The 18,146-nt window shown below is 39.4% G+C and overlaps 3 protein-coding genes across 3 annotated transcripts; all 3 read right to left on the bottom strand.

Moving 5' to 3' along the window:
• Window positions 1-607: 607 nt before the first annotated feature.
• On the bottom strand, window positions 608-9,049 carry ro60 (Ro60, Y RNA binding protein; the record flags this gene model as incomplete). The annotated part of the gene is made up of 8 exons (XM_080836504.1): window positions 608-760; window positions 5,601-5,747; window positions 5,900-6,016; window positions 6,284-6,400; window positions 7,144-7,281; window positions 7,477-7,623; window positions 8,068-8,288; window positions 8,464-9,049. The coding sequence occupies 8 exons, from the start codon at window positions 9,047-9,049 to the stop codon at window positions 608-610; spliced, it is 1,626 nt and encodes a 541-aa protein (XP_080692630.1).
• Window positions 9,050-11,413: 2,364 nt separating this feature from the next.
• LOC308363694 (regulator of G-protein signaling 21-like) lies at window positions 11,414-13,317 on the bottom strand. The gene is made up of 5 exons (XM_080836521.1): window positions 13,236-13,317; window positions 13,055-13,132; window positions 12,900-12,961; window positions 12,570-12,736; window positions 11,414-11,905 (listed from the first exon to the last, which is right to left on the bottom strand). The coding sequence occupies exons 1-5, from the start codon at window positions 13,298-13,300 to the stop codon at window positions 11,699-11,701; spliced, it is 579 nt and encodes a 192-aa protein (XP_080692647.1). The 5' UTR covers window positions 13,301-13,317; the 3' UTR covers window positions 11,414-11,698.
• A 3,463-nt stretch (window positions 13,318-16,780) lies between these two features.
• Window positions 16,781-17,893, bottom strand: LOC308364797 (regulator of G-protein signaling 21-like; the record flags this gene model as incomplete). The annotated part of the gene is made up of 5 exons (XM_080838038.1): window positions 16,781-17,017; window positions 17,141-17,307; window positions 17,513-17,574; window positions 17,687-17,725; window positions 17,814-17,893. 5 exons carry the CDS (start codon window positions 17,891-17,893, stop codon window positions 16,850-16,852), a joined length of 516 nt encoding a protein of 171 aa, XP_080694164.1. The 3' UTR covers window positions 16,781-16,849.
• Between the last annotated feature and the right edge of the window lie 253 nt (window positions 17,894-18,146).

Raw genomic sequence — 18,146 nt, 5'->3', positions numbered from 1 at the left:
ATTACAATATTGCATGTACTTTAACCAAATAGTCACTAACACCAGGGTCAATAGATAGCAAACTAAGACACCAACTTTACAGGCTGGAAATCTTTCAGTTATGTGTCTTCTCTTTCGAAAACCGATCACAATTTACTTTTTCTAAGATCGGGCAAAAGACTAAAGGGTAAGTGTATGGCCAGCATTCAACATCCAATTACATACCAAATTACTATGCAGTCTGTCAATAACCTTTAAATCTTACAAGTTCCAGAGTTTCAGTAACATAGTGTTACCTCATTACAGAAATATGTGAGTATTTGTGATATGTCATCTGTCACCTTGTGAACCAGAGTAAAATCTTGTGAAATTGACATATTCAACATCAAATTCTTTTTTGTTTTGTTTGTTTTGTTATTTGAAAATTCATCCAGCCTGCTAGATGAAAAAATATGACCCAGATAAAATTTCACAAGCAAGAGACCGTCACTGGAAAGTTAGGAGTTGCTTTGTTTAGTCCAAGGAGGTTGTGCTTTGTTGGGTACATGAGTCCAGTGTGAGAACAGTCCACCTCAAGTTTCTTTCTGTCGGTTCTCAGGGTCATACTGAGGTGCAGACAACAGTCCTCTCATATGAGATCCAGAACAAAGTTATGAATGACATCCACCGCCCTGGAGTCAAAGCCACAGAGGTCCAGCATGTCCCGGTCATCTGGGTCGGCCACCGAGAGACCCGTGGTCGTCATTCCACACACAACTAACTTTGAAAAGACGCCCATTTTCTGAAGATGATAAAAAAAAGGTTCAGTAAATGGTAAACTACAATATATTTCCAGTGTGGCTATTGGACCAGACCCTATCTTTATCCAGGTAATTTGTTGGTTCGACCGATTGATTGAGTAAAAGAAAGTGTGTGTATGTATGTATATGTGACACACCCTCACACACACACACACACACTAGGGCTGGGCGATATGACGATATATATCGTGAGGACGATAGAAACGTGTCTATCGTGACCTTTCTCCTCTATCGTTTCTATCGTGATAAACTTATTTTTTCACTATTACAGCTAATATACATTTTAATATAATTTCACATCCTAATATAACATTTTGCTTTTCTTATTATGCAAACTCTAAGTTTATACAACTGTAAAAAAAAAAGAATATTAAGATACATTTTAGAGAACGTGGTTTTGCGACACGACACCGCTTTACATTACGCTGCTTTGCATCATACGCTTGCGACATGATTGACGGTGAGAGCCCACGAAATTTAATTCTGGTTTAAAAAAAAAAAATGAATAATGGACGCGCTGCAGGAAGGTGTAACTGTTACCACAGCCGCTGTTATACAATTGGGCATCGACACCCATTGCTAATGACAGCGTCATTACTTTATTGCAGCAGTGAAAATCAAGACATTACAGACGTGCAAATGCTGGGGTGGCCCATTCAAATCAACGGAACTTTTTTGAAAATTTTGGAGAGCCGTATAATACGAGTATAATACAAGTGTAGCCATTTATTAGCAGATTCTGTTCCATTTTTCTCAATGATGGTCAAATAGTTGTAGTTTAAGATGCACTATTTCGTTAGTTTAGATTTCTTTTCAGTATTTCAAAAGTGAAGGAGCTGTGGGAGCACAAGAACAGTGAGCATCTAGCAGCGATTATCATAGACATAGCATATATATGTCTTTGGCGTTTATAGCTTAACTATCTAGATTCTAAGTAGCATGGAGGTTTTTTTTGGTACTCCACGTAGATCATAAACCCTTGAAGATAAAAATGAAATTGGTTGGGAAATGTAAACGCTAATATGCTTTTTATCCAGATAAAACGCAGCTCCATCGTTTACTTGCGTTTGTTTACAGGACCATCTTCACTGTTGCACCAACGGGCTGAAGCGGTCAATGGGGCGTATGTGTAATGGCCAACTTCTTAATTTTCTTATTTTTATACGTGGCCATATAAGAAAATGTTTTTCTCATCATTATTGCTATAGCATATGAACAAACATTGAAAAGAAAGTTTTTTAATTAAATGAAACTTGATTTATCTTCTGAAAGTAGGCCTACATTAAAGAACCACTAAAAGGTCACAAGCACTGGACTAAATGTCATGCACTTTGTTTTAATCTTACTATTTAAAGATTCAATGGAAACGTTCAGTACAATCTGCGTAATTGTGGTACAGGTCGTGATGGATCACACTTTTAAGTACACCCCTATCCAGTAAAGCAAGAGGGCATATCGTGATATATATCGCTATCGTGATATAAAATAATCCATATCGTGATATATGTTTTTTTCCATATCGCCCAGCCCTAACACACACACACACACACACACACACACACACACACACACACACACACACACACACACACACACACACACACACACACACACACTTGTTATTTCTTGATCTCACTCTGGAGGATGAAGTCCAAAAATTTGTGCCATGGGCTTACCATTTTGAGCTTCCAACCATTGAGGGCACATACACTACCGTTCAAAAGTTTGGGGTCACCCAGACAATTTCATGTTTTCCATGACAACACACACTTGTAATATTAATTTTGCTTTCGTCAAAAAGGCTCAATTTGCAGCAATTACAGCATTGGAGACCTTTGGCATTCTAGCTGTTAATTTGTTGAGGTAATCTGTAGAAATTTCACGCCACGCTTCCTGAAGCACCTCCCCCAAGTTGGATTGGCTTGATGGGCACTTCTTGCGTACCGTACGGCCAAGCTGCTCCCACAACAGCTCAATGGGGTTGAGATTTGGTGACTGCGCTGGCAACTCCATTACAGACAGCATGTGAGCTGCCTGCTTCTTCCCTATATGGGCCATTCTACCGAATTCGTGTAATATGCAGTCCCTCAACAATAAAAACTATTTACAAAACAATTAGGTATTTAGGCATAGATATTTAATTAGAAAATGTTATGGTCTATATAAACCCAATGCATTACATGAGATAGTGATAAGCTAAATATATACAAAATCATCATTTATAGGGTACTTTCTATTGGGAAGTAGCTGTCCCCAACCCTGACATCTAAATTTCAATGCCTTTAAATAACACTTGATTAACACTCAATTTTTTTAGATTTTTTTCAATGATTTAATTTCAAAGGTCTTTATGATTGGGTTGAAACAGAACTTGGAATATTTAGATTTATTGTGGGTTTAATTTTTAAATCAATTTACTATACTCAAAAAATCATGTCCCTAGTTTTCATGTCACTACCGAAACACAAGAGTTTTAGTCCATTGGCTGAGCCTGTGTTTTAGCCACGACTCTGCATTTTTGACCATGCAGTGACACTGCATCTCTGTCCCTCATGGTTGAATGGTAAGTAGCTAAATCCCATAGTTTTTATATAAATGTGTTCCAAAGTCTGAAAATCGACGTGTAACCTTAAGAATTGTCACTACCGAAACGCATGTTTTTTTCAATTAAGTAAACCTTTTGGGGTTTCATGGAAAATCTTATGTTTGTATGTGTGTTCACCTCTTCAAAGATGTGTTTGAAAGCCGTGTGCTTGCTAGAATTCTTTATTTATGCTTAAAGTTAGCTAGAATTGTCACTACCGAAACAGTCACTACCGAAACATATGGTAGTGACCAGATGATTTGGGTAGTGACAAAATGAAATGGTAAGTAGTTCAATCCCATAATTTTTAATTAAATGTGTTGTGTGGACTAAAGGGCGGCCCAGAGCACCTTTTGGATGATTTTGGGAGAGAAATGAATATCCATCCTACAGTGCAGTCACTACCGAAACAGTGCAGTCACTACCGAAACAGATAAATTGAACTTGAAAATTTGGTAAAAAATTCCTTTCTATGGATTTCATTGTGAAAACCTTCAAGAAATATTTGTAAAAATACACTTCAGAGAAGGGAAGGAAACACAATCTGAACAGGTCAATAATAATACTTTTTTACTATAGTAAATGTGATGTTTCGGTAGTGACAATTTTTGGAAGAGGAAAAACATTCCGACACATTCTGAAAATACAATATAAAACTTGACTGTTCTTTTACTAGATATGTGTACTTTAGATATGGTACAATATAATTACGGACAAAGTTTTGGGAATAAACCATAAAAAATTTCAAAATATATCCGACATGACTTTGCATCAATTCGGTAGAATGGCCCATATAATTCTTGCATAATTTGGAGGTGCACTTTGGGTCATTGTCGTGTTGTAGGAGGAAATTGGCTCCAATCAAGCGCTGTCCACAGGGTATGGCATGCCGTTGCAAAATGGAGTGATAGCCTTCCCTATTTAAAATCCCTTTTACCTTGTACAAATCTCCCACTTTACCAGCACCAAAGCAGCCCCAGACCATCACATTACCTCCACCATGCTTGACAGATGGCGTCAGGCATCTTTTCACCTGTTCTGCGTCTCACAAATGTTCTTCTGTATGATCCAAACACCTCAAACTTTAAATTCATCCAGAAGACTTTTCTTCAATCTACCTCTGTCCAATGTCTGAGTTCTTTTGCCCATATCAATCTTTTCTTTTTATTGGCCAGTCTCAGATATAGCTTTTTCTTTGCCACTCTGCCTATAAGGCCAGCATCCCAGAGTCGCCTCTTCACTGTAGAAGGTGACACTGGCGTTTTGCGGGTACCAAAGCTGCCAGTTGAGGACCTGTGAGCGTCTTTTTCTTAAACTAGACACTTTAATATACTTGTCTTCTGGCTGAGTTGTGCACCTCCCACTTCTCTTTCTACTCTGGTTAGAGCCTGTTTTTGCTGTTCTCTGAAGAGAGTAGTACACACCGTTGTAGGAAAAGTTCAGTTTCTTCGCAATTTCTCACATTGAATAGCCTTAATTTCTAAGAACAAGAATAGACTGGCGAGTTTCACATGATGAAAGTTATCTTTTTCGAGCCATTTTGAGGGTATAACCGAACCCACAAATGTGATGCTCCAGATACTCAACTAGCTCAAATGAAGGCCAGTTTTATAGCTGCTCTCACCAGCAAAACCGTTTTCAGCTGTGCTAACATAATTGCACAAGGGTTTTCAAGGGTTTTCTAGTCATCCATGAGTCTTCTAAGGCGATTAGCAAACACAATGTACCATTAGAACAACGGAGTGATAGTTGCTGGAAATGGGCCTCTATACACCTATGTAGATATTTCATTAAAAACCAGATATTTCCACCTATAATAGTCATTTACCACATGAAAAATGTATAGAGTGTATTTCTGATTAATTTAATGTCATCTTCTTTGAAAAAAACAGTGCTTTTCTTTGAAAAATAAGGACATTTCTAAGTGACCCCAAACTTTTGAACGGTAGTGTACATTTATGTAATGTCTTGATACTGCAGGTGATATCTTTAAAGACACAAGATCAGCTGGTCTGACTCATACACTGTCTTTGAACAAGGAGAAATGCGTCTTAGGAGCTTGTGGTCTGGGTGGAGTGCTTATTAAATCTTTGTAAGATGCATAAGAGGTCTGGTCAGTCTGGAATAAGTCTGGTCAAATAGCAACGCCATATTACCAGCACCTTTTCTAACGCTTCCATTTAAATCTCTCCATGGCAACCAATAAGTGGAGTGTACTAAGTTACATAGGGACTTACTTGTCTGTACATCTTCAGAGCTTCCGCAGGATTGGCCTTTCCAAACCAGGTCTCATTGTTGGTTAAGATGAGGAACACATCCACATGTCTCTCGCTCTCTGAGGCCCAAAGGATGGGCAATGCGCAGTCTGTGCTTCCATCAGGGATCTGAGAATCCAACAAAACTCTGTCAGTGGCATTATGATACTTTTAATAAACTTATATTTCTTTTCAAGACATTGACTTGTCACACAATATTTTTAGGTCACATGTTCAGCCTTCAACCAACCCGTGGCATGCTGAGAAGCGAGGCTTTTTACCTTGACCAGTTCTGCCGTAACCTGTGTAACAGACATATCAGCAGAAAGGACGATGGGAGTGACATTTCCCTCAGAGAACACCAAAACCTGAGCATCTTTCTCTGTCCGTGTGATAACCTTAAACAAAATCACAACCCCAACAATTTAGCAACAGTTCATTTTAATAACACTCAGAGAAGATTGGGAAAACTGCCATAGCTGTTGGTTTGTTAAGAAAGGAAACACATTCTTGAAGCCATTATGTGTCTGAAACATTACCCTTGACATAAGAAATACATTGCTGAAATTCTTCCTTACTCTTGCAACCAGCAGTACAATTATCTAGGCATGTGAAAAACCAAAAGCATGTGTTGCTGTGAGACACTGGGCTCTGTGAGGACTCACCATGCTCATGACGGCAGCTGCTGTGGCAGCACTGACCGAGCTCCCCAGGGCAGTGCTGCTCAGCGATGCGCTCACGTCCACCCCAATAACAAACCGCTTCCCTGTGGGCTCCACGTTCTGTGGGAGGGGTAGCACACAGGAACCACGTACATGAACACAAAATATAACGCACAAACAGGCATGCTTAGGTGACAACAGCTACACCTTCCTTTTTCTGGTTATTCTGGTCGGGGTCCTGTTCATCCTGTCAGGATTTAATATTTTCGATATTTTCTTGTAGTGGCAATGCATATACTGTTGAAACACACCTTATTTCAAGCTAATCAAGCCCTTCAGGTCATGCTAAATGTTTAATACAGTTGTGTTGAAACCTGGTTATTTAATGTGGCTTGATTTGAGACTTTATTCTCATATTACTGAACCACATTATATTTATACTCGGTAGTGTCACACTTCACACTATCTCCAGTCATAAAGATGGAGAGAGGATAATTTCACACGTAAAATGCAAATCCCCTTATCCAAACTGCCAACCAACCTCATATGGTATTCCTCCTTCCACACATGCTAATAATATTAGCCACCACCAAATATTCATGTCAGTATTATGGAGTGATGTTGATGCAGAGGAGAGCCAATGAGATATCACAACACAGCACAAACCTTACACGCCCTATTTACAGCTAAACTGACAATACTACCGTTCATGGCTTAATATACGTCAGCAGACCCTTAATGGCATCTTAATTTTAGTAGTTGTAAATAAGTGCTGAACTATCTAAATTTGTTCTAAACATTTAAGCGACATACAACCACTAAATACTTTGTTTTACAGGAAATCCTGTTTTCATGTTTCTGACCTTAAAACACTGGTAAAAAGCAAAGTCCAGAGCCTGAATTATTTGTCCATCTGGCTCCCACTTAAGTTTACTTTTGTTGCCGTGACCTCTCTTGTAGTTTTCTGTTGCCAGCAAGATGTTGAATGGATGCAACTTTGACTGAAATTTCAAAGAAATGAGGCACTCAGATAAAGGGATCAAGTACATCAGCTGATTATACTGGAACAATGGCACACAATAAACGTATTTAAATTAGTACACAATCATTGTCTATTACAAACTACATTCATTTCAAGCAGCTTTTTAATTTGCCATATTTACATAAAAATACATTTGTAATCTATGTGCCGTTACTTTTTTCAGAGCAGTTTCATTCCGAATCCTCTCACAAACTGCTGCAACATCTGCACTTCCTGGGGCAAGAACCTCGTCAGCGGTCATCTTGCCCAAATGCCGGAATAGTGCAGCCAGTGGCATGTCTTTCAACAAAGCTCTCCATATCTACAACGAAGATACAGTAGTTGTCAATGGATTCAAGTACAACTGGCAAAAAAATAAAACGATGTTTGCTGCCCCCTGCCCCAAAATGGCCAATGAAACATATGAACACATGAAAATCTAGGGTATAATAAAACTGCAATTAATAACTTAACCATGGTTTAAATTGTATACGCTTTGTATAAAGAGCCAATCCAAACAACTTCAATGACAGTTCCTTAACAGACAGATCAGTCATTACGTTTAGTCATTTAGCAGACGCTTTTGTCCAAAGCGACGTACAAGGGAGAGAACAGTCAGGTTACGAGCAATAGAAACCTGGTGTAACAATAAATACTACTTTACATAAGAAATAGAAAAACTAAATAGAAAAGAAAAAGAAGTGCAGGAATGTAACTGATGTAAGTGCAAGTTAAGCACTAGTCATAGATATTTCCAGTGACAGACCTCTTTGGACTTTAGATGGTTTGTGAGGATCTGTTCCCGCTCCAGCCTATGCTCCTCAATCAGATGAATCACCTCTACCTCGTCAGTTGAGTGCTTGGACTTCTCCACAGCCTCTAGGTATGTCAAGACTTTGACAACATCCTCAGAGTTTTCTTTGTCAGCATATGCCACTTGAACCTCTTTCCACCCTTTAGTTATGTACTTATTAATCAGTGCAATAGCTGCAAAACACAATGATATGTTTATTTTATTTTTATGATCTATCAGAGCTCAAAATATAATAATATGTGTAACAGAGGAGTCATCATTTAAAACAGGTATGCCTGACTGTATCATATGATCCCATTGTAAAAGATTAAAAGATACAGTTTTATAAAACACTGCCTAACTACTGACCTTCATTGGCTGGCTTCATATGTGAGAGTCTCAGAAGATCCTGGTGTGACCAACCTGCCCTATGTTTGCATTTGGTCACTGCCTGAACAAGAACTATTGGGTCCTGGTTGTTGTACCAATCTGACACAGCCTTGCGCAGGCCACGACCCCACATTCCACACTTCATTCCGTCTTTCAATTCCTTCTTGAACTGAATGAACGAGAACAGGTGGCTTGGGACGTGACATAGGTCCTTCAAGGCCCGGAAGGCCGCCTGCTTCGTTTTTGCGTCCGAGTGCTGTGAACAGACGGCCAACGCGAACAGGGCAGGGTTTGAGCGGACAGCTATTCCGTCCTGTCCAAACCTGCGTATTTCCTCCACAACCTCACAACCCTTGCCATCTTCCAAGAGCTGGATCAAAGTCAACGCGCTTTCCATGCCGAGTGATGGCTCCCTGGTGTTATATGTAGCCCCCTCCGACCCATAACACAAAAACCGGCGAAGCCGGTAGAGGTTCGTAGCATCCACTCCGTGACCACCGACGGAGTTATGCAACGATTCCCCAGACCCAGGCTGACGTTTAGAAGTGCACTCAGCTGAATCCATGGCTCTTCAACCTGCAGAAAATACAACATGAAAGACATATCTGCATCATCAACGAGTAGCAATGGCTTGTTGCTTGTCTGCCATGGTTGTGGCCGTCAAAGATGCCCGGGATAGCGCGTCATTTTGTTTAATTCAATGGTCACATAATAATATGATTTGGATGGCATGGTTAGCTATGGTGGGGAGCGCTCCAACGAAATAATTACATCGAAAAGGCTTGCCACCTAACTAAGTCAAACAATACAGATAACGTTCATTTTATTTTATGGTGGTATGGATTGCAATCATCTTCTGGAAGACGCCCAGATAATTGCTGGCTAATTTACATTACGTAAATGTTAGGCGAAGAAACATCAGTATGTGCTTAGATACTTGGATGAACAGCGATGGTTGTTGGCTAAATTGCAGTATTGTTCACATCACCTTCGGTTGTTGTCCAATCACTGTGTTGCTAACGTTAGCATTCAGTTAAAACTCCAACCTGCTGGTTTGACTGGCAGGAGTCTGACATATAAGTCATGTTAGTCTGATAGCTTGCTATGCTAGCTACCTAAAGCGATTAAGTGCTTCCATATGTAAGTCATCTAAGATTAGCTACATTAATTTTCCTTTAAGCTGTGGAGGAAATATATAAGATAATATATATGGAACCTGATAACTACACCACCAGCTAGTCAACTATCTGGTTGGCTACCATGGTTATACAGCGACCGCCTATTCTCAGTCCTGGCACAACCTCAATTTTTTTAGTGTGTCAAGTTCAAATCAGGTACATGATGCCAAACTGATTATTGAGCCATGTCACATGAGTTGACCATTTAAGAGCACTGACAACCTATTAGCTTTTGTTAAACAACAGGCTTGACTCTCCAGCTCTAATGTAACTTTAGCGTTAGCTAGTTGGCTAGCGAGATTGAATGCATCTCCCGGAGTCTGGTTGAGTCAGACATTCCTTGCAGTCGAGGATGATGTAGCTGTATTTTAAAGCCTTGTAAGACTAATATCAAATCAGTGATTTTTTTACCCCCTTTGTTATAGCGTTAAACATATTTGTAGCACTTACCACAAAGAGTAGATTTCAGTCGGTACGGATAGATTCAAGTATTAAGTTAGCCTGATTCACGTCCAAAGGCCCTCCCTAGAATCTGTGGGACCATAACAAGCAATATTGAATTGGCCGAAGTGGGTGCTGGGAGAGACACATTAGTGGCCAGCTGTGTTCCCCTCTTACCCAGGGGTGTTTCTAGGGACTATGGGGAGTCCAAGTATTGGGTACTATAGTGGTACGGTGTATCGGAGGCCCGAAGATGGTTTCTATTAAATGTCATTGCAATCTCCTGAATGAAACAAAAGATTTCGAGGCAGTTCTCATGGAATCAATTTTCTAATCTAGTCAGCTGTCTTCGGGGAACCCCTCAACTCAGGGTCCCACCACGCCATTGCCTTCGTTGCCTCCCCTGTTATGATGCTCCTGATGTCACCACAGCTGAACGTCAGGGTGAACGGTGAACGTCAGGGTTTAGTGTCATAGTCTACATGCCATATGCTATCCCTCAGTTATAACCCTTTGAATCCAATGAATGGCAAATGTGTTTTTAGGTAGCTAATTTATGCTCACCATCAAATATGTTTTGCTCGGTGTTGCATCTCCATAGAACTAGGCTACTTGGCGCTTAAAGTTATTCATCATTGTGCGCCACGTGCTTCTTTCCCTGTTTTAAGTTACACAAGCGGAATTAATATGTAGCCTAGTTAATGTTGTCAAAACATATGTTCTTGTAGTTTTAAAGCAATGTTTACCAATATTTTTGCACTTTGACATGTTGTATTGTGGCTGTCCATTACATTCTGGAAGATGGAACTGTGATAATACTTGGTGTCTTGTTGATTCCTTTTCAATATGCATAATGGCCACATTTTAATTCATTTGAATTTAACAAGACAAAAACAGGTAATGTATTGTATGGCACTTGTGCTGTGGCCCTGTGGGAACACTGGCTCGCCCTCATTTGGCCTCTGGGAACGAGGATGTTGATGCCTGCACAATTGAAGGAAACCTGGTGAGTTTCAAGAGAATATAAAATGAGCCACTAGATGGCTCAACAGCCCTGGGTTTCAAATACCATATAAACTGTACTCCTCTACCCTTGTGTGAGTGCAGAACCCCCCATTAGCCTTGATTGTGAGAGTGATGTGTGTGTCTGTATGTGTAAGTTGCATGCATTCAAGCCAATTTACTCACAGATTTATAGTAATTTTGTTTATAATAGAACATATACTTAAACATGACAGAATAGGCATGATAAATAAAATGGTAAACCGAACAAGTTATTATCAGTAAAATAGTAATGCACTACAGACCAGCTGCACACTGCAAATTTATCTGAGGTCTAAACACTGAGCTGAAAAAGGTTCACAGTTTTTTGGGAGTGTTACATGAAATAAAAACACTTTAATGTCTAAAAGCATGCCTACGAAGTTAGGGACAACAGAAGCATGATTTTTTTCCTTAACATAAGGATAAACACATCCCCAAGGCCCACACTTGTCAAGCCATGTATACAACTAACTTAATCATGGCACTAGGAAGCCTGTCCTCTTCATTTCCTTGTGGCCACTGACTCTGCCGTGGGACATTGCCTCATTGTCTTAATGCAGAACTCTCCTGTGATTCTTTTTGGCTACTTTGGAGGCTGCAGCTTGTTGTTCTTTGAAAAAGTCTGACTGGATGAAACGAGGGTAGGCATCGTTCTCCATCAGGTGATATATTTTCCTCTGTGCCACAACAAAGCAGGATGTGGTAGGATGCTGGAGGCTCTGCGTGATACATTCTCTTGTGTGAAAATCCAAGTTAATCTGAAATGAGAACAGTGCCCTTGTTACATTTTGAGATGTGGGCTAGGATGTTGTATTGTGTAGAGGATGGAGACTCAGACTGCAGCTTCCAAGTGTTTATCTGTTTTAGTGATACATCATACAAATTGAAATGCTGAAATGAAATGCATTTAACTGAAAATACCATGTCTAGTAATGCCGACCATTCCATGTCAATTCATCAAATTCATTTAAATTAAAGATATTAATTCAATACGATTTTTGTCAAAATCAGTGATTTGCTCCTGAAGTTCCTCTAGCTGTCCCTTGCGTGGGTGTGCTAAAAACATCCAGAGTATTCGTACACTATCCTGGCTCTGTAAATTCCAAATGTCTATTCCAGGAGCAGGAGGGGTGTAATTTGACAGCTTGTTAGAACTTGGTTCTAAAACAGATAATATACATGATGTTTACTGAGGGGGAAAATGCACTTTGAATTGAAGATGGCATAATTTTATAAAATGAAAATTATTGGTCAAATAGATTGAATATTCTTCACACATGCTAGCCTATATAGTCATAGACGTTTTCTACCAAATCTGAGATGCAAAGGTTTTCATCGAATTGGCACAAAATGACCCTGAAGTTAGAAATGAATTCTAACTCTTATTCTTAAACCTGTTAAAATATGGGAAATTTAGCCTACCTGTTTTGGAGAGTCTGTTCTGATGAATTGTTCATAGATATCAATGGCTGTGGAAGTCAGTCTGTCTTTTGACCTAGTGCATTTAAATTCCTCACAGGCGAGCCAGAACTCTATATTCTCTTCACAGAACTCCGACTTCAAAAATGTTTTGAATGCCATTTGTCCATCTGCAGAAAGGGGACAAATATTTAACTGTGAACATCACTGCTCAGGAAGTTTTTAAATGTCTGAATCTTAATCAAAATTATTTCACTGATTACTAGTGAGATAGTTTGAATACTTAATCAAGACCTCTCAGTTTTGATGTTTTATTCTATAAGCGGCTCTTACTCTGGTCAGACAAAAGGTACTGAAGAGATTTAGTCCAGAGGTCCAAATCAGCAGCAGCTGGCCTGTTGAATAAAAATTAGAGTCATTGAAGAAAATGTAAGAAAGCAGAAATATTGAACAAGTTAAATACATAATTTCCATTTCTGGTTACATACCCTTTGAACTTCTTTTGTATTGCTTTTTGTGCTTGACTTTGTAGATGGATGTGAATCCTAGGTTTCCATGTTTTGTGCCTGACATACATAGAACATACAAATCACTATTTGTCCAGAGATCTTCATAAAAACAAAAGCCAAAATCATAAGAAAATGTGTGTAATAATGAAAAGATTCTTACATAATTTGTGTATAGCGAGGAGAAAACACTGAAGTGCTATCATCTCCAAAAAGCACAAAATCCATTTTTAAAATTATTTCACTTCTACAGATTCACAACATCAGAGTATGTTTGCATTCAACCTTTTCTTTGGTGTGAAGTGGCAGGCGTCCGTCCTCCTCTTTATCTCCAGAGACCTGACGTTTCACAAGATGAGTTTGATGGGCTGGCGTCAGCACAGAAACAATGTGTGACGAAGTCAGTCATGCCCCAATAGAGAGGAGACGCATACCATTCACCATACAAAGGATGGCCTTTATCGTCAGTTAAATATAGCTACAGTCCCTTGCCTGGCCTAACTCGTGTTAGGTTAAGTTAGGTTATCTTCATCCTTTTCTATGCTCAACTGAGATGTGGTATTTGATATTAGAGCATGAGTGCACAGTGCGTCATATCTTCTTAAAGTCAGCAACCTTTTAAAATCAAAGAGTTTACCAGTAAAGAGGTCATCATATAGGCTAGATAGTTTCACCTAAATAATTTGGATGGTTATAAACACAATGCACATTTAAATATGTTTTTATTTATTTTTTTGTCCACCCTGATAGATGTTGTCTTAGTAGCATAAATCCATTGCTGTTGGTGGTGATATCTGTGAAATCACATGTGTTTCGTATACTTCTCCAGCAAAGACCCATCAGAGCCTAAAAAAGGTTTTAGCGGTGTTCTTTTACTTTAGAATGAAACCTTAACTCTGATCAAACAATGGATTTCTACTGCACACCCGCTGATCATCATGGTTAAGGACATGTGCGTGCCATATAAACTAAAAATAGAACGCTGTGCTCCACATGCTCCACAAAAAATGCTTGGAATGCATTGCACTGCATCTGTGAAGAAAAGCAAAACAGTAACTGCAGATTGATCCGTATCTCTCATGCAAGAATTTAAGTTCCCCACCCAATTGGTTCATGACTTTGAGCAGACAATGACACCTCAATCACCTCAATTTTGACGTGACGCACATGACTTGGAAAGATATGACACTAGGGTTGCAAAGGGGCGGACATTTTTTGCTGTTGCAAAAGTTAGCCTGTAACAGGGAACTTTAATGTAGTTGAAAACAAGACAAGGCATGCCTAGCTCAACTGGACCCTGGATGCAGCTGGGAACATTGTCTGACATAAACGTAAACCTATGACTTTCTGTTGTTTTTGAACGTCTTTGTCATTACTTAGCATATTGATTACGTGTTACACTGAAGCCATGTTCCATTTTGATACCAAGCTTATTTGCATACAGTAGGCTAACGTTTTACAGCAGTTAGAGTAGAATGTATGTATGTTCATAAAAACGTACACCCATCACCTCGATTAGGCTACTCGCGGCTGTTGACGTTCATCAAAAACAGCGCGAGTTCGGCGACTTATAGAAAATAAAACTAATTAGGCTACTGCACATAAGAAAAAGGCTTAGCAATAAAATCGTCATTCAAAACTCTTTTTTAAAATGTATAGCCTACAATACAGCAAACATTGTGCCAAAGGATGTAGCTAGCTATTTTAAACCAAATTGATAGTAGGCCTATTTTATTTTTCTCTCAACTCGACATGATCAAATGAAAGTCCGAAGTCCTCTTGTCCGAGAAAGCACGCTGTAGCCATTATTAATTGACATCGCAATCAGGTAACTGTATTTATAGCCCACTGGAACTAAATTGTCTACCTGGCAAGTGACTAACCTTGGCAATTCTAGATCTTGCAGCATGCAGCATAAAACAACCCGATTTTATGCAAATTCAGTTGAATTTCAAACCTGCACTGTGCTCCATCACATGTGCAGTGCATCCCTCCATCACATGTGCAGTGCATTCTTCCATCACATCACATGCACAGATAATTCCCAGCATCCTGCACACTACAACAGGGCTATTAAGGCCACCCTACTGCATTTGAGCCAAAGGACTACTACAGTTGGTATAAATTACCCCACAATTTCCAGTTTATTCCCTTTAATTCCCGTATATTCTCGTTAATTCCCATGGAAAGTCTCCAAAGTTAAATTTTTCAACCCTATGAGACTGCATTGTAAGAAATACCTTTAAAGAAAGCTCAGTAATTGTAAATAATGTATTGACTAATGGCTTCTTATATGTCTTTGTGTACAAATGTAATGTTGTGTTCACAAGATAAACGCAACTTTGTCATTCTGAAACCAGTGTTTCATATTTGATCTGCTGTTTTTCAATTCAGTAATCGTTGAATGTTGAACAGGTTTGAGAAATCCTGTGTGTATTTTTAATGTTTCTGTTGTCTGGAGGCCTAGTAGCTTGCTATAAATGAAATGAGTAGAGCAACTGAACATGCCTTTGGTGCTGCTTTACATTTTACAGAACGTAGCATTTCCTTCTTCGACCCACTTGTTCTCACAGTCCCTCCAGAACCCCCAATTCATTGTGCACAGGCTGTGGTCTCTGAAATGGAGTGATGCATTAGAGGTTCTGCTGGTTTGCTGTTGTCATACGAAACATGACCTAGTCTCACTGAAAGCATTCTGACAATGACCTACATTTTAAATTCAAAGTCCACCTGATTCCTCTTTTTGCAATAGCCCATACAGATGAATGTTTACTGTGTGCTTTGTGTTGTCCATTTCTTCCCTGCAGAATATTTGCTCTCCTCTACAGATACCATCTCACTGAAATGGGAAGTATCGGAATTAACCTGAGCAGGTACATGAGGAAGTGACTGATTCAGTCATGACATCGTAATATGTGTTATGGAAAAACTGAAAAGAAAACAAGCTGCAGGAGTTTTTGCAACGTCATTTAGAAATACCCAACGATCATATAGGTGTTCATTCAAGATTTATTATCTGGAAAAACTGAAAAGAAAACAAGCTGCAGGAGTTTTTGCAACGTCATTTAGAAATACCCAACGATCATATAGGTGTTCATTCAAGATTTATTATCTTCATTTGAGTGTCTTATGTACAGAGCATTCACGTGTTACAATGTAACGCATACGCATCAGTATCATAAATATGTGTAAATATAAATTATTATGGTTGGTTATGGTAAAAATATGTACAATACTACAACATTGTGAACATAAATGTAGCTAAATGCAAAAGTTATTTTTCATAATGGAGCTACCAACCCTGATAGACAAGAACCCCAGAGAAATGGTCCAAGCCTAAACCAAATGTGTATTAAGATCTGACTATGTCACCATCTGGGTGAGTAAGAGGCTTTTTGTTTATCTGCGAAACTGACACAGTTTCCTGTTTGAAGTTCCCCTAAGATTCTGCACACAAAGTCCCAGACACTCACAACCATTCTGCATACCGGTTGAGTCAGCTTTGAGCAAAGCGCGCACACACACCCGATTCACACAGCGTGGCCTTGAGCAGATGAGCAGATAGTGAAAGGCTCTCCAACAGCAGCTCCCACACCAGCGCACATGTATCCTTCAGGGTGTTCCATCTTCGCTTCATCAACAAAAAAGGGAATTAAAAAAATTGTAATCCTCCTTCGTTGGCACCTGTCGCGTAGCTGGCTAGTCCAAGTAGGGCTGTTTAGAAACCATAGTCCAGTTTACATCAGGCAGGACACTTGTCCTCAGCTTCATAAGGTCTCAGACTGAAGCGATCAGAGAGTTGTAAATGTCAGAGCGGAGAAACCTGGGGTAAGAGTCCTTCTCCATGAGGCTGTAGACAATCCTCTGTGCCTCATCAAAACAGGATATGTTGGGTGACTTCAAATTTAGCCTGATGATGTCTCTGGTCTGATGGTCAATGTTAATCTGGATAAAAAATAGAATTTTAATGTAAGGTACTTCAGGAGCGGTAGAATGAATAACATAGCCTATATTAAATATACGTTGTAGAAATATGTACTGTATATTAAATACATTGTATGCTAGTACCTCTTTTGGAGCATTAGCTTCAATGTAACTCTCAAATATCTTCTTGGCCCTTGATGTTAGTCTGGATGAAGTCCTGATTTTTTTGTATTCCTCACAGATCAGCCAAAACTCAATATTCTCATTGCTGAACTCTGACTTGAGGAATACCTGAAAAGCTGCCATTCCATCTGAGAATCGCAATTGCAGATAAAAATGAGACGTAAGTGATCTGACTTTTCTTCATAGAGCAATGAAAGCATGGATGAGGTTGAAGCAGCCAACCCAATAGATTCTTTATTGTATTTGTTTATTTGGAAATCAGAAATGCTATGGGAATGTGTAATAGTAGGAATATGTTTACAAAAATATGAAATAAGCGAAATAGGTACCTACATTTAGATTCCAGCAGATTCTCTAGTGATTGGGACCACAGAAGAGTTTCACCAGGATGAAGTCTGTTGGCGGAGATAATTGTACAAATGTAAAAAGCAGTGCCCTGGATATACATGCTCAGAAGCAATCGGTTCATGCACGTGAATGTAGTAATTCAGTTTTCATTGTACTCACTTTCCTCTGCAGTTTATTTGCTTCTTGAGGTCCTTAGTTCTGAGGAGGAAAACCGAAAAATGAGAAAAGGAATCAATTGAAGAATATTATTCGAACAGCAGGCACCACATCCATCATAAGGACTCACTTATTCTGGCCCCTTTTCTCATTTCTGCTCATGATCCTTATGTTATCCTGTGGGTTTGAAGAGACTATGAACCAGGGCATTTTACAGACACACAGTCCTTTGGTACAATACTCTTGCTCTCTGAGAGATTGACTCTGGCAAATATGATCTGTGTTCAACTGTTTGTCAGAACCCAAGAAGGCGTTTTATAGGCATACATGCAAACCGTTGATATGACCTGGATGAGGCGTCACTCACTAGGCCACCAAAACCACATAAAAAAAGGAAGTCGTCAATGGCTGACGCGCATGCTAGCTGAAACTGGCGCAAAACGACCTTACTGAGCCTACTTCT

Source organism: Sprattus sprattus (assembly GCF_963457725.1).
Source record: "Sprattus sprattus genome assembly, chromosome: 4".
Taxonomy (NCBI): domain Eukaryota; kingdom Metazoa; phylum Chordata; class Actinopteri; order Clupeiformes; family Clupeidae; genus Sprattus; species Sprattus sprattus.
The sequence above is the reverse complement of the archived record's forward strand: the minus strand, read 5'-3'. Positions and strand labels throughout refer to the sequence as shown.

Coding starts and splice junctions, on each gene's coding strand:
- LOC308363694 (XM_080836521.1), bottom strand. CDS start 13,300: ATGGATTTTGTGCTTTTTGGAGATGATAGCACTTCAGTGTTTTCTCCT. Junction 12,962..13,054: donor ATACAAAAGAAGTTCAAAGG/GTATGTAACCAG, acceptor TTTATTCAACAG/GCCAGCTGCTGCTGATTTGG. Junction 12,737..12,899: donor GTACCTTTTGTCTGACCAGA/GTAAGAGCCGCT, acceptor CCCTTTCTGCAG/ATGGACAAATGGCATTCAAA.